This window comes from Sphaeramia orbicularis, chromosome 6 (genome assembly GCF_902148855.1).
Source record: "Sphaeramia orbicularis chromosome 6, fSphaOr1.1, whole genome shotgun sequence".
In the NCBI taxonomy this organism is placed as follows: Eukaryota; Metazoa; Chordata; class Actinopteri; order Kurtiformes; family Apogonidae; genus Sphaeramia; species Sphaeramia orbicularis.
Window position 1 is genome coordinate 7,548,722 of NC_043962.1, and position 15,366 is coordinate 7,564,087.

The 15,366-nt window shown below is 37.0% G+C and overlaps 1 protein-coding gene across 3 annotated transcripts; it reads left to right on the top strand.

Moving 5' to 3' along the window:
* Positions 1-2,934: 2,934 nt before the first annotated feature.
* Positions 2,935-14,977, top strand: LOC115420746 (patatin-like phospholipase domain-containing protein 2). 3 transcript variants are annotated; one of them, XM_030136244.1, is made up of 9 exons: positions 2,935-3,169; positions 9,300-9,532; positions 9,606-9,671; positions 11,317-11,526; positions 11,609-11,669; positions 12,208-12,372; positions 13,231-13,360; positions 13,452-13,526; positions 14,522-14,977. In XM_030136244.1, exons 1-9 carry the CDS (start codon positions 2,980-2,982, stop codon positions 14,658-14,660), a joined length of 1,269 nt encoding a protein of 422 aa, XP_029992104.1. In that variant the 5' UTR covers positions 2,935-2,979; the 3' UTR covers positions 14,661-14,977. The 3 variants fall into 3 exon arrangements, with proteins under 3 accessions (XP_029992104.1, XP_029992105.1, XP_029992106.1); XM_030136245.1 differs by lacking the exon at positions 13,452-13,526; XM_030136246.1 differs by lacking the exons at positions 13,231-13,360; positions 13,452-13,526.
* The last annotated feature ends 389 nt before the right edge of the window (positions 14,978-15,366 follow it).

A 15,366-nucleotide genomic window follows, 5' to 3' on the forward strand; every position in this document is an offset into this window, starting at 1 on the left:
TTTCAATCCCTGCCTCAAAATATTGTAAATTTTGCTTCCCCACCCTGTACACACCCATGCTCGAAAAGGAGCAGGATGAAGAAAACCTTATATTTCCTGCCCCCTTCTAAATAATAATAACGTTAATAGTTAGCCATAGACAACTAGCTATAAAATCATACTGTATAAAGTCAGACAAACCAACTAAATACATCCAAAGATAGTACCAAATGAATACAAAACCGAGTGCAAAACTACATATCCAGAAAGTACGAAACATAGGTAAATATAAACCTGATGAAATGATGCCAAAACATTTTACCAGTCCAAAGCAAGTAAATAAAAATGTCACAAAATACAAAACAAATACAAAGCCAAATGTAAAACTTATAACTGTTCATATAATCTCATTGTTCTTTCTTTATACACTTTTTTTTCAGTTGGAATATGTTTTTACAGTCCCTCAACTCATTATAAAGAGAATTCCAGAGTTTAACACCAACCGCTGATGCACACATCTGCTTCACAGTTGTCCGTGCACACTGGTGTTTGAAATGACCTTTCCTTCTACGTTCTTCATTCTCTGAAGTGAAGACAAACAGTTCTTGTAATTTAGCTGGTAGTGCTTTACTTTTGGCCTCGAACAAAACAATTAATGTCTATAACTTAACTAGTTCCTGCCATTTCAATAATCCAGAATCAATAAATAATGTATTAGTGTGTTCCTGATCATCTGCTTTATGGATAATCCTGATAGCTCTCTTCTGTAGGAGATACAATGGCTTTGTGTTACTCTTATATGTATTACCCCAGACTTCCACACAGTAGCTAATATATGGCAAAATAAATGCACAATACAGTGTTCGCATATCTCACTGAAAAGTTACTCTTCAGGTGCTTATGTCTTATTTTAAGTGTGATGAGATATTTGGATTAGAAATGAGAAAAATACACTTGGTCAGAGTTAGATTTTTGCAGGTTGAGTGTTCGCTGTGTTGGCTGATATGGAACTAAAACAATAAAATCCATGAATATACAAGAGAACAGCTGTCCACTGTAGTGACCACTATGCATGAAAGGGTTAATTCCTTGGCTCTGACAGGGATTAAACTTCACAAAATTTTAACTTGTCTATTACAGAGAAAAAAAAAACAGTTTTACTTTAAAGATAAACAGAAATGCATTCAAGTTTTAAAAGGATCAGTTGACATGTCTGTATTTTCTACTTAAAATAACTCAGAGATGTAGGTTTAAGAACTACTATTATTACTATTTCTGGGACTCAATTTACAAAACTACATCAGGAACAGTGTCAACATCTGTACTGACTTACCCACTGTCAGAACATTGGAAAGTGCATCATACAAGGACATTAGATGTGGTGATACAGGTTACCAATGATCAACCCTCTATACTCTGAAAAACAGCACCACCGTGTGGCCACTTTGGGTATAACTCTTAATGCAAAGTCCCATTCAGACTGTTTGGTTTTTAGGAAGGTGAAACTGGTGCAGGAGTGTCTTCAAACCTCACATAACCCACAGTGTGACACCTGCAAAGGCTGACAGTGACGGAAAGTTAACGAATGAATGTGCACAGCGGAGGAAAAGTTACAACAATAAAGGAAAATATACTGAAAATGACGTGAAAACATGAACATATAAAAATGTGAAAATGTCTGACGCATGATGGAAAAAAAAAAATTGATATGCTTTTACAAAATACATCATTATATTTGATATCTCTCCCAAAATTAAATAAAGTTGCAGATGTCAGTTATTAATTCTAAGGATTCTTTATAGTTCTAGTGTATTTATTTTTTTTTTTTACAAAATTCTACTTTTCCATGGCTGTTCAAGGACTGATATTATTCCCATGAAGTACATGGACAGAAGATGACCTTACTCCAGGGGTCTCAAACATACATCCCGGGGGCCAAATGCCAAAGGTTCCAAGCCGGCCCTGTGGGATGAATTTGCAAAGTGTGAAAATTCCACAGTCTTGAATTGAATTAAGCAAAAAAAAAAAAAAATCTTCAATTAAGTAAAAAAAATGTTGAATTAAGGCAAAAAAAAAATCTTAAATTTAGCAAAAAATGTTGAATTAACAACTTCAAATTTTTTGTCTTTGTTTTAGTGCAAAAAATAACATTAAATTATGAAAATATTTATATTTTACAAACTGTCCTGTAACAATTAAATGTGAATAACCTGAACAAATATGAACAACCTGAAATGTCTAAAGAAAATTAAGCACAATTTTAACAATTTTCTGCTGTTACTAAATGTTTAATGTCTTTGTAGATCTGACCCATAATGCACATGTAGAAATGAGAAGCATAAACATAAGCATGTTCCCATACCCCCACCACATTCACCACAGTGAACCTGGTCTGGTCCGGGACATGTTCCCATACCTATCCCAACACCTGAATTTAACGTGTCCACATACTTTTGTCCATTTGTTTATGAGTTATGTAAATATGAGGATAATGATATTCACTTCACATCTCATTATGTAATTTAACATTTTAAATCCACCACAGATGAATTAATAATATCCAGGACAAAGTTAAGACGCTCATATTAAAGACACACAGACAGTTTATGACAGACCCAGATCTGACAGACCCAGGTCCGGTTCTGCAGGTCAGATCTGACAGACCCAGGTCCGGTTCTGCAGGTCAGATCTGACAGACCCAGGTCCGGTTCTGCAGGTCAGGTCTTTATCTCCATGTTCTTATCTGTGTGGGCTGGTTCCTTTTCCAGTATCAGACAGAAAACAGTAAAATTCTGGCTTTGTGTCAGTTTTTTCTCCCGTGAATGAAGGTGTTGTTTTCCTCGTGTCAGAGTTTATAACATAAGTCTAAGTGTGTTATGAAACCTCTGACCCCCCCCCACCCCCCCACCTCTTTCTGTTTTCAACATGTGACTCTGTTAGTGTGTTACGCAACAGCAGAGCAGTGGCAGCAGACAGAGAAAGTTCCACAGATGTGAGAACATGGAGAAGGAAGAGGAGAAGCGGTGGAACATTTCCTTCGCTGGTTGTGGTTTCAGGAGTATTTACTACCTGGGGGCTCTGAGCTGCATCCTGGACCGGGTCCCCCATCTGGTCCACGGAGCCTCCAGGTTCTGCGGGGCCTCATCCGGATGCCTGGTGGCGGCTGCGCTGGCGGTGGGGATCCCCATGGGTGAGTCACCCCCCCCACCTGATGGGCCACAGGGGTCTGGGATGGTCCAGGTCCAGGGTCGGACATGGTTTCATCTGGGTTTAGTTCCATCACATCTTTGACATTAGTTTGCTCTGGTTCTGTTTGTCTGGATGTTTTCATCTTATGTCTTTTATATAATTCTTGTCCTGTTCTGCACTGTAAAAAAAACCAAAAAAACCCCCATAAAAAAACAGTATTATTCCGGCAGCAGGGGTGCCGAAAAAATATTGTAAAATAATGGAAAATAACCATCTCATAAAAATACGGTAATTTTCCATAATTAAAATACAGTTTTTTTTCCCCTAACTTTACATGAGATTTTGCTTTTTTTTTTTTTTTTTTTTTTTTTTAACTTTTAATGTTTAATAAAGAATATTTACATGTATTAAAACAATCAAATTACCTATAAATACATATATAAATAATTTTCAATGAGACTAAGTTGTACAATCCACTGATAAAAACTGTATTTGGACAGTTTATCAGTGCTTATACATGTTATATATTCACAATAATACATTTATTCAACATTTTTGTTGTGAAAACTCCCATAATTACACAAGATAATTGTCAATTAACAAACAAGTCTTGTTAAACTTATAGAACAAATACTTCTTTTGAGGTTAATTGTCAGTAATTTTATCTGGTTTGATTTTTTTTATTTTTTTTTACAGTATTAAACTTTAAATTAACAGTTTAATCTCATAAATAGAAAATAAATATTTGTAGAAATTACAACACATTTGCAAATGTATTTTAACTGTATTTTTCTGTGAAGAAAGAAAAAAAAATCTTTTAAAAAGTGAAAATTTTATGGTTATTCACAGTTAGTTTTTTCATGTTATTTTACATGTGACATGTAAAATCAGTCTATTTCTGTATTTTCCTGTATCTTAAAAATACAGGAAAAATCTGTAAACAGTGAAAATTCAGTTAAATTACAGATTTTTTTTCAGTGTGTCCCTTCACAGTCAAGAATCATTCGCCACCAGTTTTAGATTTAACTTTCATCACCATATTAATTTAAAATAATTCATATAAACTTAAACGGACAGTAACTGATACAAATACATTATTACAAATATTACATTATTGAACTCGTTGTGTTGTGGCTGCCTCTGCTGCTACTGCCTCCGCAATAATATTAGCAAATTAGATGATGATGATGATGATTATTATTATTTTTATTACAACAATAATTATTTTCCCCCTCTCTCTTTCTCCCTTTCATTCACACTCCCTTCTTCCCCTTTCGCCCCTAACCAAGCTATATTGTTTAGTTGTTCTTTACATTTATGATCTTTTTCATTGTAATAGGATGTTGTCATTGTTGTTTTACATTACTCTGTTGTTGTTGTTTATGCTTTATTTATTTGTTTGATTTTCCCTTTGTTTATGTGTTGTTGTCTTGTTGACTATCACTAATTTAAAAAAAAACAACAAAAAACTGTTGATAGTAACAAAATGGACATTATCTTGTTGAATTAGCTTTGAAAAAAAAAAAAAAAAAAAAAAAACACCTTTCAATGGCAGGTTTAGCAAAAAGACAAATAAGTTTAACACATAAAGACCCAGCACTACTTTTAAGCCAGGCCCCAAAAGAAATTTTCTCTATATCTAACCTTTCCTAAGTGATTTATCACCATTTATTTACAATATTATCCTCTTTATTTTGTATTTTATCAGTATAATTCAGGCATTTTCCAATATTTAATTCACTGATCATGTAGATGTTCATAAAAGCTTATATTAAAGTATGAAATTCTAAAACTATACCAAAGATTTTAACAATAAAGGATGTTCAAATCAGTTTAGTTCAGGTTCCACATTCAGACCAATTCAATCTCATGTGGATCAGATCAGTAAAATAATAACAGCGGAGCCTATAAATAATGACAACTACAGATTTTTCTTTGTTTCAGAGTGAAAAAAGTCAAATTAATGTGAAACTGTGAATAACCTGACATTTCTTATGAGAGAAAAGTGTAATCACACTTATTTTTCTGAAGATGTTTCATGTTATTTATGTAACATTCATGTACATTTAAACATTTCCATATTGTAATTGTACTTTTTTTACTCTAAATATAGTTCATTGTGTTATTATTTTTCTGGTCTGATCCACTGGAGACCACATCAGGTTGGATGTGACTCCTGAACTAAAGTCCTGGTTTAGACGAGAACATAAGATCACTGCATATGTTGGACATGATTAGCTTTTCAGCCAAACTCAAAGTTGTTCCTGCTAACGAGGAAGTAGAACATATTAATACGACTAAAGCTCAACACTGGTGTTAATGTGATGGTTCTTATCTTCCATTACTGGTTGAACTGGTCGAAGCGGTTCAGTGAGTTACAGAACCACTGACCGGGACAGAATGGTTCATGTACGTTATCATCAAGTAAATGGATGAAGGAGGTGAAATGACAGTGTGTCTGTTTCTATAGGCAGGGTCGTCTTAACAGTATTTTGGGCCCCCGGGCAGAGCAGTGTACTAGGCCCCCCACCACTCTGTGGTTTCTTAAATCAAAGAAACTGGAACGACATGAAACCATTTTCCACATTAGATCCTCACTGAGATTAGATCTCATTCATCATCATCAGGATGAACTTTATTCAGTCACATTTTCTTTATATAATGCTAAATCATAACTAAAGTTCTCTGATGACCCTTTCCATTTTAGCACTGGAATAAAGCAGACTGTTAAACCAACAGAATCCTCCAGGAGGAAACAAAGAAAAAGTACCTTTAACAGGTAGAAACCAGGAGGAGCCCCCGACTGAGGAGGATGGACCACTGACATGAGCAGATAAAGGGAAAAAGGGAAATTATTCTTGGACACACACACACACACACCATATACATGTAGCGGCGCTTTGGACAAACTGACTCGTGCCCAGAAAAAGTAGGACAATTACCGGCTGATGTGCAAACAGTTTCGACTTTGGTTCAGTGACTCAGAGATAAGAATCACACGGTTACGCAAAAAATGTAAACAAAACAATCACCGACCTTCACGATGATATCTGACATTTCTCTGACAAGCTGCGAAAGAAGAACGTCAAACCCATGACATCCTCAGCTGAAGTGATGATCTGAGGAAAAGGAGGAGGCTGTAGTCGACAGGTTAACAAATTCAACTGGTTTTACTTAAGGGAACAATTTTTGTGTCAATTAGTAACTACAAATGATGTGTGGAGTTCCCCAAGGCTCAAATCTGGGGCCGGTTTTGTTCAGTATTTACATGATCCTACTCACCCTGATCATAAAAACATATAAAACAAGTGGTTCCAGGCACAACAAACCCCTCCCCTTGCGCATATTGTAGTTTATTTTGGCATTGATCCAGCTGATGCCATCATGTCTATGCATGGGCTGATGTCATCATATCAATTGCCTCTACATATGTGAAGGTTTGAAGTAAACTGAAATAAAATTGATGTTTTTATAGACATATGAAATTTCGCCCATTCTAAGTAAATGGGAGAAGAAAAAAGATTTTAAAAATTCATAAAAAATGTGAACTTTGAACTACTTTTCCCAAGATGTAATGAGATCTATTTTTGGTCACTGGCGATCTATAAACCCAGTGTGGTCTGAATTCAAGTAATAGTTTTGCTGCTAGAGTGCTAAACAAACAAACAAATCAATAAATAAACAAACATACAAACCAAAAATAATACCCCTTGCCCCCTCTTTTGGGGGGGCGGGGTCATAACTTGTGTTGTTGACATGTAAATGTACATAACCTTAACTCCAGTGGACTAGAATCCCATAAAGGATCTGAGTGCATACAGGAAATCAATGAGTGGATGAGTTACAACGACTAAGAAGTGATTATATGTGTTATTTATGCACTAAAAACTACAAACTCCACACAGTGGGACAAAGACTATTTACTATATATTAAACATTTCAGACTATAATGAATAAATGAACTCAACATGTTTTTTAATTACCTTTAGTCTGTTTTATTGGGTAAATGTTGGGTCTGTTTGGTGTAAATTGAAGTGACTCGGTATCAGTTGGAGTCTGAACTGTGGATTCCCTCTGAGCTTTGTTTATTTGGTAGTAACTGAACTTTTACTCTCATTCATAAAAGTCGTACAGGTCATAAAGGTTCATGTTTTCAACAGGTTCAACGACACCAACACAGAGCAAAGTCCAGAGGTCAGAGTTTAAAACCGACAAAAACACAACCTTCACAAACTCACACCAACAAAACCTCCCAATATTTCAACATCAACGTCAACTCCACGACCTGGAGTATTTCAGTATTTTCTGCAGTTTTATCTCAGAGTACACACTGTACTTTTAGCTCTACTATGTTTATATGATTTTAGTTCCAGAATCATGAACATGAAATAACTGATGCATTCGTCACATTGCCCTCAAGACCTGACTTTACAGAAGTATATCATCATTAACTTTATGTTATTGAATCAAATAGTTTAATATGTTTGTTCATTAATCTAGTTTGCCTTATTTCAGTGTTAATAATAATATTAGTCAGCTGTGGCTTTTGAAATTATTTTTTGGTGGTGCAGTATCCAAGTCAGTTTTCGGATCTAAAACCACGTATCATGAATCATTCAAGAAAATAAAAAAATACAGATTTGAAGTATTACTGAAAGAGTATTTATTTGCAAAACAATGCTCGGTGTCTGCTAATATTTAGCTGATTGAGATTACATTGATATATTACTGAAATATATCTGACCATTTGCAAAGTATGCTAAAAACTACTTTTGGGAAGTACTGTTAATTGAACTAGGTCCTGCATAACATGTATGTTGTATGTTTTTGTTTTGTAATTGTGATGAATGGTTTTTAGTTGTTGTTTGTGTTGTTTTGTTTTATGTGTGGGTGTTTTTGGTAATTTGTGTACTGCAGTATAAAGACAGTTGTGATGGGTGTGGGCTCCAGGAAGGATAGCGATGGCCTAAGCCGAAGCTAATGGACATCCGAATAAATGAAATCAAATCACATCACCACTAGGAGACGCCAAAGCACATGCATCACTATCTTAAAATATTAATTTAAATTACATTAAAAACAGTCATGTTTTGTTATACGTAAATTTCACCATCTATCCTTCAAACATCTCCATTTATCCATGACTCTATTGTTAGAGTCAGACATGTCTCTGAAAAGTGTCTTTTCCACTGATATTATGGACAGTGTATTTAGACCACGGGTGGAGCTAGCACAGGTAGAACACATGGAATTAAAAAAATAGAAATACACTGTAAGGGATTAAAGACATTCATGTTTCTTTAATGACCTTTAGTCTGTTTTATTGGTTAAATGTTGGGTTCATTTGGTCTAAATCAGTGGTTCTCAGTCTTTTTCTGTCGGGCCCCCCTTTGTAGCACGAAAAATCTCCAAGCCCCCCTTAACCCCAACAACATTGTACCTGTGGTGCAGTTATAACTTTTATTGAAAGAAACATCAATATCGTTAGAATACTTTTTGCTTTTCCTTGAATAATTTGTTGTGCAAATTAAAAAAAACTTTGATTTTTGATTGAACAGTATAAATGATCTCAACAAAACTACTCCCTGAGACATTATTTTTCCAATTAAAAATAGGAAATGTGTAATTATCTTACAACTATGACAATAAGGTAAATTTTTTTGTAGAACAGCAAACAAATTTTGGAAACAAGGATGAACATTTTAACAATATTGGTGGCTGCAATGAGCCTGTTTCTGTTGCACATCTCAGAACATTAAAGTGCAATCTGTACAAACTGTGCAAAACCAGAAACATTGCACATCTTTCTTTTCCAGTCCAGTCCTTGTCCATTGTCCAAACCTAAACTCTTGGTCTAGTCTAGTGACAGATCACTATGGCAGTAAATTTGTTTGTTGTACATCCCTAAAATGAGTCCAGGGTGCTCCAACACTTAAACATTAGTTCCACCTGATACATGTTCTAACCTGAAGAAAAAAAAACAAAACACCTAGGAATGATCCCATGCCCCCCCTGGAAAGCCTTCGCGCCCCCCCGAGGGGCCTGACCCACAGTTTGAGAAACACTGGTCTAAACTGAAGTGTCTCATATGCTTTGGTATCAGTTGGAGTCAGACGTTGGGTTTCTTCCAGATGACATATGTGGTGACCTCCTGAACATGGCTGAGGAGGCTCGTAAACTCCCCCTGAGCGTCTTCCACCCGTCCTTCAGTCTCCTCCGGTCCGTCCAACGCTCTCTGATGGACAGACTTCCAGAAGATGCCCACCTCCGAGCCTCGGGACGACTCTACGTATCACTGACCCGCCTCCACGATGGGAACAACGTCCTGGTGTCACAGTTCGACAGCAGAGAAGAACTTATTCAGGTGAAACTGAAACGTACGTACCACGGCCTCCAGGTTTCAGAGCGTCAGGACTCATCAAGGTCTTCACCTTTAGGTTCTGATGTGCAGCTGCTTCTTCCCGGTTTACTGTGGGTTTGTCCCTCCGTCCTATCGAGGAGTGGTGAGTGTCCTTTCAGATGTTTCAGATGTTTCTGTTGTAGAGGCTCCTCAGCGCCAGGACTTTAAAGTGTAATACAGCTGACGGCCACTAGATGCTCCTATAGACATCCAGCCAACTTCTGCAGTCAGTAAAGGACTCAGTCTGGTCTCACTGGTTTATTTGGACCCTCCAGTCCATCTGTTTCTTCCATGAACCTTTCAGTATCTGGGTGAGCATATTATGCACACTTTACACTTCATGTTATTAAAGGTCATATTATTTTACACAGTTTGTTTTAGGTCAGAATTCAAAAGTTGTTGATTTTTTTTGCATCATTTTTAAAATTCTGACCCATTCTCTACAATCATCAAATTATAAACACTGTTAAATTCCTACACTAACACCCTTCTACCAAATGAGTACAAAATACACACTGACACATTTTAGCATTTAACATTTGACCTAGAACAAAAATAATAATGTATATTAACCAGTGTTGGTGTTAATCGTTGACATATGCCATGATGAAGAAATAAAAATAAATAACTAATCCAATTTTTATATAGAATATGGGGAAAAACCTTTTTTTTTTCTATTTTCACATCAAAAAATATGGGTTGTTTATGTTACAAACACAGCATTTAAAGGGTTAAAAACATGACAGTTATTGAGTATTTGGTATTTTTTGTTTTTGGCTGAAGTTGATGAAATACAAACATTTTGACATTATGAAACTGCGCAGATTATGTGCTGTAGGTTAAAAGGTCCTATATGGTTAGAAGGACCTCTATGGCTCGGATACCAGAGGGTTAATCAGATATGAAGTCCAACAGAAGCTTTATGGTCTGGGTTGGGCTTTGATCGACAGGTGACCCTGTCACATATATAACTTCCATATGTTTTAAGTTCACTGTTTTACTGAGTCAGTAGGCTAGCAGTTAGCATTAGCTCAAACATGACCCCTCATACTCCTGAAGCTCTGCCCAATTTGTCCAAATATGGACACTTTAGGCTCCAAAAACCCAATATAATGAAGGACAAAATCACAAACTAATGACTTCAAAATGACAGTGAAATCACAGGTCCTCACTGATTATATCCAGTCGATGTTTGGAGCAGAAGAACTTTGGAAGTCAAAGGTCAGAAAGGTCAACTGAGGAATATGTTTGTCACTAGTTGTAGGTTGTTAATGGTGAAAACTTTGTTTCCAGCTGTACATGGACAGTGTTTGTTTGTTTGTTTGTTTCCAGCTGTACATGGATTATGTTTGTTTGTTTCCAGCTGTACATGGACAGTGTTTGTTTGTTTGTTTGTTTCCAGCTGTACGTGGACAGTGTTTGTTTGTTTGTTTGTTTCCAGCTGTACATGGATTATGTTTGTTTGTTTCCAGCTGTACATGGACAGTGTTTGTTTGTTTGTTTGTTTCCAGCTGTACGTGGACAGTGTTTGTTTGTTTGTTTGTTTCCAGCTGTACATGGATTATGTTTGTTTGTTTCCAGCTGTACATGGACAGTGTTTGTTTGTTTGTTTGTTTGTTTCCAGCTGTACGTGGACAGTGTTTGTTTGTTTGTTTGTTTGTTTGTTTGTTTGTTTGTTTCCAGCTGTAAATGGGCGTGTTTGTTTGTTTCCAGCTGTACGTGGACAGTGTTTGTTTGTTTGTTTCCAGCTGTACATGGACGGGGCTCTCAGTAACAACATGCCGCTGTTCGAACACAGAAACACCATCACGCTGGCGCCGTTTTCCGGTGAGAGCGACATCTGTCCGACCGAAGGGACGTTCAACATCCTGGAGGTTCACTATGGAAACGTCAGCATCCAGGTCAACGAGGGCAACGTCCACCGGGTGTGGACGTCGTTCCTGCCCCCGACGGCTGAGGTCAGTCCATCCTGAATGTCTCTGTAACAGCGTCCACAAGAACAGTGTTAACGCGTCCATTATCTGTCCTTTTTTCTGACAGACTTTGGCTGAAATCTGTCTGAACGGATACGTGGACGCTCTGAGGTTCCTGAGACAAAGACGTGAGTTCGCATGGTTATTACGTTCTCCACAAGAACAGACACATATGTTGGTATTCTCAAGGTAGAAGAACAATAACTCAGTTTGTACAGGTCAGGACATTTCTCACCATTAAAACCAGGTTCATCGTCCCTGACCATGGTACTGATGTAGACCTGGAGTCGGTCCCAGAGGCCTTCAATGGCAACTCAATGATACTACTGTGTGCTAATGCTAATGCTAATCCTAGGTACTGTGTGTGTGTGCATGTGAGTTTGTATTTTTTAAGCCACACCTACTTCGTATTTCTGACCAATCACACAAGACATGGATTAGATCATGTGTCAAGAACGATATGACATCATTTTGTTAATTTTGTTTGTCATCATCGAGTCAGAACACAGACAACTACTGTGTGATTGGCCAAAAGTTTTAAGTGGGTGTGGTTAATGCAGAAAAGCAAAGGTCCTTCCAGGAATTTGAAGTTTGAAATGTCCCGACCTGAACCGCCTGTTCTCTTTCTTGTGGTTATGGGATAACCTTCGAACCTGTTTGTTCCAGATCTGATTGGAGCTCAGAGCATTTCCTCTGGTTTAGTGTCTGAGCTGGAAGAACTCAAACCCACGTCTTCGAAATCTGAGACAGAACTGTCCAACGAAGTCCACGTTGAGGACGAGCGTCTCTGTGAGGGCGTTCCAGAGAGGCTACCGGAGGACGTCAAGAGAGGTAAGGAACATCAGGGATGAGATGTCCATAAAAGTTGGAGACGTCCGTAGAAATTGAAGATGTCTTTAGAACTCTGAGACAGTCTTAGAACTTGGAGACAACCTTAGTACACAGAGATGTCCTTAGAACTCAAACATCTGTAGACCTCTGAGACGACTTTAGAACTCAGAGACGCCCTTAGAACTTGGAAACATCCTTAGAACTCGGAGACAACCTTAGAACTTGTGGACGTCCTTAGAACTCGGAGACGTCCATAGAACTCGGAGAGAACCATAGAACTCGGAGATGTCGTTAAAACTCAGAGACGTCCTTAAAACTCAGAGACGTCCTTAGAACTCAGAGACGTCCTTAAAACTCAGAGAAGTCCTTAGAACTTGGAAACATCCTTAGAACTCTGAGACAACCTTAGAACTTGTGGACATCCTTAGAACTCGGAGATGTCCATAGAACTCGGAGAGAACCATAGAATTCTGAGATGTTGTTAAAACTCAGAGACGTCCTGAAAACTCAGAGACGTCCTTAGAACTCGTGGACATCCTTAAAACTCAGAGACGTCCTTAGAACTCGTGGACATCCTTAAAACTCGGAGACGTCCTTAAAAATCAAAGATGTCCTTAGAACTCAGAAACATCCTTAGAACTCGGAGACAACCTTAGAACTTGTGGACGTCCTTAGAACTCGGAGATGTCCATAGAACTCGGAGAGAACCACAGAACTCGGAGACGTCCTTAGAACTCGTGGACGTCCTTACAACCTAGGGCATTAAAAGCGGTGTTCATGTTGTGTGTCATTGCGTGTCGTGTTTCATTGCATTTCATTTTGTTTCATTGCATGTCATTGTGTGTCATGGTGAGTCAGTGCTGTGCAGATCCAGCAGAGACCCGGGTTCTATCCTTGGGTTCCGGGTGTTTCCTCTGGTGTCGGTTCTGTTGTTTCTGATCCGTGTTTTGACGCTGCCGTTTGAACTCATTGTCATCCTCATCAGAAGGTAAAACACAACCCTTTAACCCCCCATGACGATGATTGATGATGATGATGATGATGATGATGATGATGATAACAGTCCTGATGTTTGTCAGCCTGGTGGTGTCAGTGATGTTTAGACCAAAGCCTTCGACAGTGAATCAGCATCGATACAGACATGACAACGTCAGGTCAGAACACGAATCATTGGAGATCATTCAGGTTTTCATTTTGCTGCTGGTTCAGTGTTTTTAGGTTCATTCATATGTTTCACCTCTGGTATCAAACCCATGGACGTCCTTTAAACACCTGAAGCACATAATATACACAGTGTTGTAATAATGTCAAAACATTTTCCATACAGTTTTTTTTTTTTTTAACTTTTTTTTTCAACTTGAGCCATAAATAAAAATACCAAACATTCAATAACTGACATTTTTAACCCTTTAAATGCCATGTTTGTAATGGAAACAAACCATATTTTTGATGCAAAATCGATTACATAAAAATTATTAGTTTTTTATTTTTTCATCCTGTCATATGTCAGTGATTAACACCAACACTGGTTTATATACATTATTATTTTTTGCTCTAGGTCAAATGTTAAATGCTAAAATGTGTCAGTGTGTATTTTGCACTCACTTGTAGACGGGTGTTAATGCAGGAATTTAACAGTGTTTATAATGTGATGATTTTAGTGGATGGGTCTGAATTATAAAAATTATTTACAGAAGCTGTTTAATCCATTAAACTGTAGTTTTTGCTGCCGTTCATACTTCATATATATCAGATTAAATCCAGACACTGACAAATGCAGATGTGTGACATGAGAAATGTAAAAGGGCTTTTACTCAAGACTGTACACTGGAAAAAATCTAAATTTTACCAAGTGTTTTTTTTTCTCATTTTTAGTCAAATTATCTCATCACACTTAAAATAAGACAGTCACCTAAAGAGTAAATTTTCAGTGAGATATAAGAACTTACTTTTAGATAATAGATCTGTAACATCTTATTTCAAGAACTCTTACCAAGATATTTTTCACTTGTTCCATTGGCAGATTTTTTTGCTTAATTTAAGATATTTTGACAAGAAATGACAAAAATCCACTTGGTAATATTTAGATTTTTTCCAGCGTAGGTCTGGGTTATTTGTGAAGCTCATTCTCGTCTTTTTGTTTTTGCAGTGAAATGTCGTCGGGCGTCAGGACTCGGTCCAGAGACGACGTCTTTAACCCTGGATGTGGACGTCCTCGGTGGGACGACAACAGGAACCTGGATTTATCTGTTCCATCATCGCGAAGGAAAACGACCAAACTACAGTGAACACGACAATGTTTCAGAGACGTTTGTGCCTCCGGCGGTTTTTGTTTATTTATAAGGTCATTATTCCGCCTTTAAAACCGAACAAAACCTCAGAATCAACTTTGAGTTGGTTTAAAAACTAGAAAAAGTCCTCCTTAAGAGCTGTTATTATTGTAAATCAGCCCAGAATTACAGTGATTTTAGTCCTGTTTCAGCTGAATATAGCTATCCTCATATCATAATTACCTAAACACAAATGGACAAAAGTATGTGGACACGCTGAATTCAGGTGTTTCTTTTCTAACAGGGGTCTGGGATACAAAACAATAATGACAAATATAGTCATAATTTGGAATGTAACGATTACCGGTATAACGATAAACCGCGGTAAAATTGCCAACAGTTAGTATTACCGTTTAAATTCTAATTATCAGGATAACCGTGTTTGATTACCGCACTTTTCCGGAGAAAACACCTATGTAAAGATCTGCTTTAATGTCAAATATTTGAGTATAGTTTTAATTTATTACAATTTTAGTTTTATATACCTAATATTTGGAACCAATATTCACTTTTAAATCTTTGAAAAGGTTCGTTAAGCATCTTTGTGTTATTTATGCAATAAATTATATACATTTTTCAAATCGGATTTTATATATTTTTTGTGTTTTCTGGCCTTTTGTGTTGATACGCATAGTAGGTTAAAGTGAAAACATAATAGACAGAT